At 40.3% G+C, this 13,282-nt stretch overlaps 1 protein-coding gene across 1 annotated transcript in view; it reads right to left on the reverse strand.

The window, feature by feature from the left end:
* EFHC2 (EF-hand domain containing 2) overlaps positions 1-13,282 on the reverse strand; it is a 154,008-nt gene that overhangs the window by 73,756 nt on the left and 66,970 nt on the right. Inside the window, exons 9-10 of the mRNA XM_077480923.1 lie at positions 12,740-12,882; positions 12,293-12,489 (exon numbers count right to left, since the gene is read on the reverse strand). Coding sequence (XP_077337049.1) covers positions 12,293-12,489; positions 12,740-12,882 — 340 coding nt within the window. The remainder of the gene's footprint in view (positions 1-12,292; positions 12,490-12,739; positions 12,883-13,282) is intronic.

Genomic DNA, 13,282 nt, shown 5'->3' on the forward strand with positions numbered 1-13,282 from the left:
GTGCGAGTCGGCAGATCGCACTGCGATATTCGGACGGATCTGGGGGTGTCATTAACATATCATTGACACTCCCAGCCGTCCGCATAGGGCAGTGTGAACTGCCGGCGGGAGGTGTGCGATGCGGGAAAACGCCGCGGATTCGCGGCGTTCCCGCATCGCAGCGGTGTGAACCCGGCCTTAAGCTGTTTTAAAAAGTGATGTGTGCACTGAAATATCTTTAAAAGTCTGAGAAGAGATAAATTCCCCCTCTCTATACAACTCTGTGCCAGCACAACTGAGCATGCTCAGACATGCAAACTACTCTCATTTTAACTCCCATGACTTTTTTTACAGGGCGCTATAGTAAATACCAAAATTAGAGCTGGGCTAAAATGCGTTTTGGAGAGTGAAAATTTACACTATAAATAGCAAAATGCAAGTTTCAACCATTGATTATAATGGTACAATTGTAATTTCCCCAGATAAATACTTTTAATGTTGAGATGAACTGTATCTTTTTCTCAAATAAATTCTCCTTGCAACAATGTTGCTTCTTCTTCATCTATTTTGTTTTTAAAGTGGTTGTATACCCTTTTTTTTTAATATTTATCTACAGGTAAGCCTATACTAAGGCTTACCTGTAGGTAAAATTAATATCGCTATTTAGGGGGTCCACCGTCTCTGTTAAGGGCACTTATATGTCAACTGTGACCCACTATTATTTGGAGATTCTTCCCACACTTTTCCTCTTCCTCCTTTTCGGTGAAGGTGGTTGAATTCTGGACATTTATCTTCCTCATTGGACTTATTTTTTCCTTATTATTGTTTTATATTATCATCATAATATTTTTTGAATTGTTTCACAGACTTTTTCTTTTCACTAAGTGCTTGTTGACTTTTATATGGATTTAATATTTTGTCCAGAACAAGTAGATTTTCACGATTATTCATCACTCATATTTATGGTCACTTTGCATTGAGTGTACACATTTACAAGCGCAACTTATTTGTTTTTATGATTATTATACACCATATGGATATTTGATGTTTTTTGTTGCAGCTTTTTTCTTAGAGACCGTTTTGCTCTTGAGTGCGGATTTACCTTGTACACTTTATAGCAGCAATTTTTTTAAATGCGTTTTTTTTGGGGGGGGGGGGGAATGTTTCATGAATAAGAAAAAAACACTAACGTTAAAATTACGCACACTTGTGGAATGGCGCCAAACTTCAGTACTTAGGTGATGCATTAAAATGTTTTACAGGTTACATGTTTAGAGTTACAGAGGAGGTCTAGTGCTGGAATTATTGCTCTCGCTCTAACGATTGTGGCGTGTGTAACCTGTGTGCATCTGGCTCTTATACTAGCCAGTGCCTCACCAGCCACTGACCTCACAGCACATCCCTGCAAGAACTACTAAATATCACAGAATAAATCAGGAAGAATAACTCCTTACTAATGTCATTCCACCACCTATAGGTATATGTTGAAAGGAATGCAGTATTTGTGTGTATTTATGTATAGGAGGATTCCACATGTGGCAGCACAGTGGCTAAATTCTGCCTAGCAGCACTGAGGATCTTGGTTTGAATCCCAAAAATGCCACTTCATGTAGAGAAGTTGTATGTTCTCCCTATGTTGTTAAACATAGCTCCTGACTCAGGTCCTTACACAAATTATGTCTAAATGTAATATTTATGTGTAGAAGAGTTCCACCACCATTGAAAATAATGTCATATGCTTTCCATGGGCAAGGACTATAACCAGCCTTAACATTTCCCCACCAGCACTAATTGTAGCCTCTTACCAAGCCTAAACCCACAAAATGACAGCTGTTTGTTTCTCAGCATGCTGACAGTAATCAGCCATAACCAGCCTTCAAAACAGATGGCATATGCCAGAAACCAGTTGTTCAATGGCTCTCTGGCCTTCCACAGTGCATCTGCATTGATTAACTTCTCGCACCCCTGGGACTTAGGATGATTTCACACCACAGAGATGCAGCCTACATACATGTGGCAGCACAGTGGTTGGCACTTCTGTCTAGCAGCACTGAGGTTCTTGTTTGAATGCAAATCCTGCTACCTGGCTAGAGGTTTGTATTTTGTTCCTCTGTTGAGGTGTTAGATTTTTTTTCACCAGTAATTACATTTTTGATGGGTTTCACATAATGGAACCCCAAGAAATAACATTATAAATCAAGCAAGTGTGGGTTTGCACCAAATCCAGAACTGTGGTGCTTTGGGCCAGATATGGATGTATAAGTCTGGTGTCATCCTGCACACAAATTTTAATGTTGTATGCTGATGATGAATAACGAATGCTCTTTGTTACCAATTTGTGTGAAGCAGCCCTCACAAAGCTGTCATTTCTCGTTTTGTACTCTCCACATGCCCAACAACGTACAAGTTTAATTTGGAGATTTTTGGGATCGCTGATCATGGTCAGAGCCTTGGACATTGTTATTTTTAGGTTTACCCTGCACAGATATTTATGCTGAGGCATTCTTTCACATGTAAGGCCGCGTACACACGCGGGGACTGTTCGCTGAAACTGTCCGCTGAAACCAAGTTTCAGCGGACAGTCCGCTCGTGTGCTCGTGCTCGTTCAGCGGACAGTTTCAGCGAACAGTCCGCTGAACAAGGTTTTTCGGAAATTCCGAAAAACTGTCCGCTGAAACCTTGTTTCAGCGGACAGTCCCCGCGTGTGTAGGCTTGTTCGTCAAACAAAGTTGCGCGCATGCTCAGAAAGGATTTTCACGCCGAAAGTTATAATGCAGTGTATAGGACGTCGTATTTTTCGTCCCGTCGTACGTGCCGTTCACGTCATCGCGCACGGTTTCAGCAAACTGTTCGTCCGTCGTGTGTGGCCATGTCCGTCCATGCTAATTTTGAGCGGACTGTTTGCCGAAACTGTTTGACGGACAAAGTTGGGCGAACAGTCCCCGCGTGTGTACGCGGCCTAAAGAGTATGTATTCCTGATGAACACATGTGAGCAATTTAGGCATACATGAAGAGACAGAAAAAATTACACTGGCGTTTTTTTCCTTTACTGGGTGGGTCTAGGTGGGTGTGCTAGCATACATAGCTAGGTTATTTAAAGGCCTGCATTTGTGGTGGGTGTTTGGTCTAAGAACAGACCTGAATCTTTCTTTGCAGTGTGTATATTGGGTTACAAATAGATTTGTTTTTTGTGTTTTTTTAGGGGGGGGTGCATAAATCCCACCCCACACCCCACTAAGGGTGTGGTTTCATGATTGCGTCTAAAACTCACATGTTAAACTTACAACTGCTATGTAATGGTTTAGATGAAAAGGAAGGTTCCTGCTAATTAATTTCTGTTGTGTATGTCAATGTAGGTGAACAAAATGAGCTGCGCTAAAAACAAAAAATTAAAAATTAATCAAACACCTAAAACCTAATCAAAACCTATACCAATAAACGTGAAAAACAATATTGAATTGACAAAAAATGTGATTAGTAAATAGTATACATGAATACTATCATATCATCATAGAGTGAATAAAGTGTATACTAGATCTAAAATGAAATTAGTATAAATAATATAGAAAAAACCCCACAATAATTAATGTAAATTGAAACAAAAAATAATGTGTGCTAAATCTAAACGAATAAAATTAACAAAAATAATATTCAAAAACCATAAAAAGTTCATATGTGATGAAGAAAAAAATTTTTTTTTTTTTTTTTTTTTTTTTTGTCCAAAAATATTATTGATTCTTCAAACTTGATATTAGGGTGCAAAAATATCCACAAATGCGTGTATATAGAAAATATTCAAAACAATCCTCCACCAGTGAGAAGAGGGGCCGCTTACCAGAGCTTTAGATCCCAGTGTTAGTGAGATCAGTAAGGCAACAGCACAGAGGTTTCTGGGTGAACCGTCACAGGCATCCCACCATCTACATCTCCAATACGAAGGCTCCAATCGGGGAACGAAGGTGTCGTAGATAGCTGACACCACGCTGTCTCTATCTCCAGTACGAAGCCTGCTCGCCGTGTACACTGCTGGGAGATCGTCCCTGTGCCCGGCCAGCTAGCGCTAGGGGACGATCTCCCAGCAGTGTACACGGCGAGCAGGCTTCGTACTGGAGATAGAGACAGCGTGGTGTCAGCTATCTACGACACCTTCGTTCCCCGATTGGAGCCTTCGTATTGGAGATGTAGATGGTGGGATGCCTGTGACGGTTCACCCAGAAACCTCTGTGCTGTTGCCTTACTGATCTCACTAACACTGGGATCTAAAGCTCTGGTAAGCGGCCCCTCTTCTCACTGGTGGAGGATTGTTTTGAATATTTTCTATATACACGCATTTGTGGATATTTTTGCACCCTAATATCAAGTTTGAAGAATCAATAATATTTTTGGACTAAAAAAAAAAAAATTTTTTTCTTCATCACATATGAACTTTTTATGGTTTTTGAATATTATTTTTGTTAATTTTATTCGTTTAGATTTAGCACACATTATTATTTTTTGTTTCAATTTACATTAATTATTGTGGGGTTTTTTCTATATTATTTATACTAATTTCATTTTAGATCTAGTATACACTTTATTCACTCTATGATGATATGATAGTATTCATGTATACTATTTACTAATCACATTTTTTGTCAATTCAATATTGTTTTTCACGTTTATTGGTATAGGTTTTGATTAGGTTTTAGGTGTTTGATTAATTTTTAATTTTTAATTTTTTGTTTTTAGCGCAGCTCATTTTGTTCACCTATTTAGTTTGATATCGGAGTATTACGATTAGGGTTGCTGCTTATAGGTTGCTTTCTTTTGTTGTTTGAGTAGCGCGGTTTACCCTTTGTACCGTGTTTATGTCAATGTAGTTTGTGGGCTGCCTTTTTGGCTTTTATATTCATTTTGTCTGTTTTTGCTTATGATAATCCTGCCATTTAACTTTTTGGGGTTTGGGGTGAGGACTGCTGAACACCACAAAGGTTTGTCATGGTTGTTATTAGCTTGATTTGTATCCCTGCCATGTAACTTTTTGGGGTTTGGGGCGAGGACTTTTGATCACCAAAAAGGTTAGTCATGCTTGTTAGCTTGATTTGTATCCCTGCTTTTCCAATATGATTTTTTTAATGTGTCTAATTTTTTGTGTCCTACCCTTGAAGATTGTAAGCTCTTTTGAGCAGGGCCCTTCTAACTATATTGTCAAATGCTGCAGCATCATTTCCACGCCTTTTGTTTTTTGGCCCAAGTACATTAATGTACCAAATGTTTATACTAATGTTGAAATAAAAAGTAAATTTTTTTTTTGCTTTGTTTGACATTTGCAGACTATAAATACATATTTTCTGTAGAGCAAACTATTCATACCCCTTCAAATCTGTTTTAAATCTAGTTGAATACAAAAGTATTTGGTTGTGCACACATGCAAGTCCTTGAGTAGAAAGTGTAATGGGGGAGGGGAAAGAAACCCCCCCCCCCCAAAAAAAAATCTGTTTCAATGCTGAATTTCAGCGCTCTATTAATTCTTTTGTGGACTAGGTAAACCATGAAATATGTCAACTAAATGTGAATTCTCTCTAAGCACCAAATTAGGAAAAAAATACCCCAAAAACTATTTTTTAAACAAAATGTGGCGTGAGGTCCCCCTCCCAAAATTGATACCAGGCCTTTTGGGTATGGCATAGATTTTAAGGGGAACACCAGGCCCAAATTTAAAAATAATATTGGTGTGGGATCCCCCCAAAATCCATACCAAGCCCTTTGGGTCTGGCATTAGAAGGGGAACTCCACGCCAAAATTGAAAGAAAAAATTGGCTTGGGGTCCCCCCCCCCCAAAATCCATACCAGACCCTTATCTGAGCATGCAGCCTGGAGGGTATGGAGGGGGGATAAGCGAGCTCCCCCTCCTGAACATGCGCTCAACATGGGGAGGGTATTTTGGGGTGCCCCAAAGCACCTTGTCCACATGTTGATGAGGACAAGGGCCTCTTCCCAACAACCCTAGCCAGTGGTTGTCGGGGTCTGTAAGTGGGGGTCTTATCGCAATCTGGAAGCCCCCTTTAACAATGTAACTTTCCAGAATAGCAGACATTACTCTGCAATACTCATTCACAGCTGCATTCATTAGCAAAAGAAGAAAAAAAAACTAGTTATACTAATGGCAATATACATCAATAGATTCACACGAGGTACAGCACACCTCACATAGAAACATTTTCTTCACATACATGGATCATGGTTGCAGTGCAGTGCTATACAATAACTTGGTAGCAACTGACACTTGCAGATCCGCGGATTAGCGCTGATTTCGAATTTACTAAGGCATGTTAATAGCTCGATTTTTCATTCGCACATTTGCCTAGTTGAACTCTTAAATGCCTGAAATGGGCGCTTTTACATGTAGAGCGCCCAGTACTTTCCGGGAATCTTAGTAAATGATCCCCCAATGTCTCAGTTCCACACCATATATCTTTTAGGTTTTGTAGTCTACCCATAAACTATTCATGTATACATTTTTATTCTTCAGACAGATAGGGCTTTAATTTGATAACATATTGCCTTTGGGTATGTCTTTTAAACTGGTGTCACGTCCAACCGAATAAAATATGGGTAACGCTAGAACAAACAATGACAGGAAGGAGACTGATAGGATTACCCTAGATTCCGAAGTCTAATAGGGGACTCTCAAAATGTACGTCACCACTAACTCAGAACACTTTAAAGATTTGGGATAAAACTTAATCAATTAGGAGAGTACGCTCCCCGGACGTCTCCCCTTGCCCTGTTGGAGGGGTTCCCAAGGTTCCCACCGGGATTAATGGGGGCATGGGGGAAAGATGGAGATAGGTATGTGGCAAATTGGCTCCACATGGAACACTAATGCCCCTAGTGGAACTGGTGCAAAAGCTAGGACCAGTACCAATGGTCGAGTGGAGGTACCATCAATTGGTTTGTTTCTTTAGTAAGACTTAAACTATGATAAGACCCTTGATTACGCTCACTATATTTGAATCCAGGTGTGTGAAGATGATAAGGGCCGGTCACTTACTGTCTCAAATGTACACATTAGTTCTCAGGACTAAGAAAAATACAATACCTTACTATATTAGTGGAGGGGGAGATACGAAAAGGAGGAGGGGGTTTTTCCTTTTTATTTACTTTTTCCTCTCTCTTCTCTCTCTCTATTCTTCCCACTGATTTCGCCCGCCACCCCCCCCCCCCCCCCAACACAGGTAATACGGGAGAAGGTAAATGAAGCACTAGAGATTGGGTGATGGGGTTTTTTTTGTAGATGGAGGATGTAGGAGGGAGAGCGTGGTTATTTAAGGTTAATATGGCTTTTTAGAAGCCTTGTACACTATGTGTAGGTATTTTTGTTTTTTTGTGTTTCTTTCTTCTCCTCTTTTTTTTTTTCTTCCTTTCTTTTTTAGAAGAGGGAGGAGAATGGAAGGAGGGAATGACTAATTAAGGTCAGTATGGCTTTTTAGAAGCCTCATACACTAAGTTTAGGGTGGGTGGGCTTTTTATTTTTTTATTTTTTGGAGAGAAAGTAAGGGGAGGGAGATGAGGGATAAGGGGAGAGGGAGAGAGGAGAGGAAGAGTCCCCCCTTTTTTTTTGGGTGGGGGGAGGATATGGTATACTTGAAAAAGATTTTATATTTGAAAGTGTTGGATATGTTATACACTGTGGAATATTAATGGAATTGTTATAAAATCAATAAAAAATGTTATAATAAAAAAAATGTATAACATATATCTTTTTTTACTTAGAGATAGTGAAATATTTGTAAAGAATACATTTTTCTGTGATTCTTCCCAACTCAACTTTTACATAATTAGCACAGACACAGATATGTACCCCAAAATATAACCTTCAAAGTTTGCTGATTAAAAAAATATATTTTAAAAGGAATGCAATTTTTAGGTAGAATAACAAAATCGTAAAGCTCAAGGTGAAGGTTTGCATCTTACTTTAGGACAGCTTTTTATTTGTTAGCAAAATATTTAGATAGAGCAGGTTGGGTTGGCAAGGACACAAATTAGCATGATGGCAACTTTTGTACAGGTTTGCGATTAATAAAATTCTAAATGACATTGCATTCACTTACGCAAGCATTTGCCACCCACGCTATAAACACAAATATCATGAAGAGTGTACATGAGGAAGTCAGAAGAAATATGTATATAACGGAATATACAGTGAAGGTTTTTTTTTGGGGGGGGGGGGGATCTGGACAGTGGAGACCTGATCTAGATCCCATATGTAGATGTGCAGCAATGGTTCACTTCGAATAGTGAACAATAGCTGGCTGATTGAAGCCAGCAATTGATCATTATAGGAGTGATTTGCTGCTACAGGGAGTGGCTGGTAAAGGCTTTGCTTGAGCCTGTGTACAAGGAAGGAAGTGCTGTTACATCCTTCATAAAGCATTATGTTTACAGTGATCTGCAACAATTGCATCTATGGGGTGCTGTGTGGCAAGATAGTCCCAGGGGCTCGTTGTTTCAGTTCTTGGATTTACTGCTTAAAGCGGAGTTCCAGCTTGTTTTTGTCTTTTATAATAACCCTCGTTATGATCGCACTTAATGCTATTCATAACAGAATGTGTATGAAATGTAGCTATTATAAATCATGAGCTTTTAAAATAAACTCACCTTGTGGTCGCCAGTGAGTGCGCTACCATCCTTGGTGTGGGAATCTGAAGCCCACCCGTTCCTCCTTCTGGGACACGGTGCTACTGTCTACTCAGCATGTGCCTCCCAATCTCGCACATGGGCATAAACTACAAAGTGCAGCATAATGCTACAAGCGGCGTCATGTCCACCTGCCCATTGGCTCCTGGGATATGAGTGTCATCAATCCCAGGAGCCAATGGGCAGGTGGACATGACATACCTGAGGTACACCGGAAGCGGAGGATTAAGCTTACATACAAGGTTGCTGCAAAAAAAAGTGTCCAAATAAGTGTCACAAACTGATCACGAATGCAGGGGGGGGGGGGGGTTAGGGGTGGAAAAATGCCTGGAACTCCGCTTTAAAGCACTATTAAAAAATTGAATTAAATCAAAGAAGCTCTCTTGCAGTTACAGGTATGAGACATGGCATTTAACACTGGCAGGGGTGCTTAAAATGATCAGCATTTATTTATTCATGTAAAAACTTTATTCCAAAAGGAAAGAAATGTTTGCTGTAACTGATTATAAAATGTTAGCTGGAACACAGCTTTAATTTGTTCCTGTAATTAAATCTGCTAGTCCATCTAAGGCCGCGTACACACGCGGGGACTGTTCGCCCAACTTTGTCCGTCAAACAGTTTCGGCAAACAGTCCGCTCAAAATTAGCATGGACGGACATGGCCACACACGACGAACGAACAGTTTGCTGAAACCGTGCGCGATGACGTGAACGGCACGTACGACGGGACGAAAAATACGACGTCCTATACACTGCATTATAACTTTCGGCGTGTAAATCCTTTCTGAGCATGCGCGGAACTTAGTTTGACGAACAAGCCTACACACGGGCGGACTGTTCGCTCAAACAAGGTTTCAGCGGACAGTTTTACGGAATTTCCGAAAAACCTTGTTCGTCAAACTGTCCGCTGAAACTGTCCGCTGAAAGCCCACACACGAGCGGACTGTCCGCCCAAACACTGTTCAGCGGACAAAGTTGGGCGAACAGTCCGCGCGTGTGTACGCGGCCTAACACTCCCCTCCCCCCAGACTGACAATGCTTCTGTTCAAACTTGCCCCCGTTCTCATTCATCCAGAGTTATGTCTAATACAGGAGGTATGTTACTGGCAAGATCACTATGGGAAAAGAGAGAGGAAAAAAGCATAAAAAATACTAATACAGCCACCACATCTAATGATTGGTAAGCTGCAATATATTACATTATTAGTTTTAGATTTAACAAAACTTTAATGCCAGTGTTTTCAGCCCACATGTCGGCAGAGATAGTATGGGGAAGATTTGGATCCTCTGTTTTTATTGCTGCCTGTGTCCTTGCTGGGGCGATTCATCCTCTCTATTTATCCATTGACCGTTGTCACTAAGAGACAAATAAGGGTAAATCCGGAGTTTTAGAGTTGCTCTGGGAGCAAGTGATAGGAAAATATTCCACTGGTGACAAAGTTGGGTCTCCAAGACAAAAAATTGGAGAATTCCCTATGGTAGTACATAGACTTAAAAAACAATCTGAGAGGTTTTAATCCTTCCCTAATGTATCCAAATGTAAAGCAAAACATTTGGGCTTTAAAACAATACTCGTTGATGATGCCAAGAAGGTATTTTTCAGGCAACTTCCTGTAATAGGGTGATAATGCTCTGCACCTGTCAGCCAACTGTAATCCCAGAGGCAATCTGTCACAAAGGCTTCTGATTGGGACTACAAGTGAATATTTTAACCAGTTCTCGACTGGCGCACGACGATGTACATCGGCAGAATGGCACGGGCAGGCAAACTGGCGTACAGGTACGTCTAGTTGAAATTGCCGCCCTGCCATCGCGTACGCACCGCTGGCGGTACACGCGCATGCCGGTCGGGACCCCCGTGAGTCCGGTCGTGGATCCTGGGGACTCGATCACCGTGGGGATACCCACGATCGTCTCGTGGGGAGGCTGAACGGGGAGATGCTGTTTACATCTGCACAGGCAAACTGGTGTACAGGTACGTCCACTGTATGCTAGTTTGCCTGTCCGTGCCATTCTGCCGACGTACATCGCCTAGCAACAAGTAACACTGATCTCTACTCCCTGTGGTTGGAGCAGAGATCAGTGTTCACTAACACACAGACCAGCCCCTCACAGTTAGTAACACGCCCCTAGGACACACTTAACCCCTACACTGCCACCCCTGGTTAACCCCTTAACTGCCAGTGTCATTTACACAGGAATCAGTGCATTTGTATAGCACTGATCGCTGTATAAATGACAATGGTCCCAGAAATGTGTCAAAAATGTCCGATGTGTCCGCCATAATGTCGCAGTCACAATAAAAATTGCTAATCGCCGCCATTACTTTTTCAAAAAAAAATATTAATAAAAATGCCATAAAACTATCCCCTATTTCTAAACGCTATAAATTTTTAGCAAACCAATCAATAATCGCTTATTGCAATTTTTTTTACCAAAAATATGTAGAAGAATATGTATCGGCCTAAACTGAGGAAAAAAATATTTTAAAATATATTTTTGGGGCATATTTATTATAGCAAAATGTAAAAAATAATGTGTTTTTTAAACTTGACGCTCTTTTATTGTTTATAGCGTAAAAAATAAAAAAAAACAGGGGTGATCAAATACTACCAAAAGAAAGCTCTATTTGTGGGAAAAAAAGCACGTAAATTTTGTTTGGGAGCCACATCGCACGACCTCGCAATTGTCAGTTAAAGCGACGCAGTACCGAATCGCAAAAAGTGGTCTGGTCTTAAGCCAGCAAAATGATCCGGTCTGAAAGTGGTTAATGCACAATGCACAGGCATGGTCCAATATCAGGCACTATCAGGAAACCATTGCTAGAGTACCTATATATACCCATATATAGAGAAAGGGGGTGCAAAGAGGATTCATAAAAAGCAGCATCGCTGAGATGCAACAATAAATCTAAAAAGGTGCAAAAAAGTATTATATTTTAAAAAAAGCAAATATTTGTGATATAAAATGCTTTTGCAAATTAAATGTAATTCAGTTAGGGTTTACACCCATTTTAAGAGGTGGAACAGGTGCATTTAATTATATTAATATCCCATGTTAATTTTCCTAGTTTCCTCCTTATGCCATGTACACATGATTGGAATTCTCGTTGGAAAAAGCTCTGATGGTTTTCCTGTCGGAATTCCGCTCAAACTGTCTTGCCTACACACAGTCACACCAAATTACAACCGCCAAGAACATGGTGACGTACAACACGACGGGACTAGAAAAAGAAAATTCAATACCTAGTAGCCAATAGTTTCCATCCCGTAGTTGAATCTGAGCATGCGTGAGTTTTTGCGCGTCGGCATTGCATACATACGATCGGAATTTCCGATAGAAAGTTTTTCCATCGGGAAAATTGAGAACATGCGATCAAATTTTTGCTGCTGGGAATTCGGCCAGCTAAATTCCGATGGAGCATACACACGGTCGCATTTTCCAATGAAAAGCTCTCATCGGTCTTTTGCTGGCCAAAATTCCGATCGTGTGTATGCGGCATTATACTCAGGACAGCGAGGCTCTCATATAATATAAACAGTGATCTTCAACATCAAACAGATCTAAAATCTATAGAACAATAAGCACATTGTTATACTCTACAAAATGAAATCATCTATCCATATACCGTACCTCGTGCACATGCTTTTCCATATAGTCGAACACATATTCATCTGCATCAACCAAGATAAACTTGTGTCCGTTAAAATTAACCCTGGCTCCAACGAACAGATTTGCAGCATTGAAGTATTCAGACATCTCACTCTTGAATAATTCCTGTCCTGGTTTCTTAATACGACATCTTTCCAAAAATTTGCCACCTAGAATTCCTGAATAGATAAATCCATAGTATGAGACAACTGAAATAAAATAACTAAGCAAATAGTTGTATCCCCATTACGGGTAACTTTTATCTAAATTGTAAATAGGCAAGCCTTGTATTTTTTAGATATATGAACCGACCAATTAGCAGTGACTGGTATACCAGAAATTCACCATGAATACAATTACCTGTAGTCAAATAGAACCAACATCAAACCACAGTTATGTGTACTTAAGCATTATATATTTGTTCGGTACCTGAATTTCGCTGTGGTGGTTCGAATACAGCTATGGTGTCATCACTTAAGAAATAGGAGATGATGAACTTTCTTTCCAAATCTATTGGGTTTTCAGTAACAAGTTTTGCAACAAATCTAAGAATATTGCTCTCCAGGCCATTCCTAGAAAAGAGAGCAATTAGAAGATATCAAGAATTCACAGACTATGGGAAAAACACACTCTGAACTATAATTTCTTCTAGAGTGATACAAAACGTATACAATTCTCCACTGGCCAGCACATGAGCATATTAGATTCAACTACAATATTGAATTATATTTGGAAGGTAACCATATTAACAGTTCTTCTGTTACAATATTGAAAAAAAAATCTGGGACAAATATTCCATGAAAATATTCAGTATTCACAGCTACCACTTGATGACTCCAATACATTTACTGTGGGCAGGCTGGGGAGCTCAGCGCACCACTTCCGCAACCACTGTGTCCACTGGATGCAGAGGACTGCGGCAACCAGTACCTGCCCACTTTGAGCAGCCTGGGGTTCATGTGATCGTTATGC

This window comes from Lithobates pipiens, unplaced genomic scaffold (assembly GCF_037356315.1).
Source record: "Lithobates pipiens isolate NorthernLeopardFrog02 unplaced genomic scaffold, aLitPip1_a1.2 Scaffold_16, whole genome shotgun sequence".
NCBI lineage: Eukaryota > Metazoa > Chordata > Amphibia > Anura > Ranidae > Lithobates > Lithobates pipiens.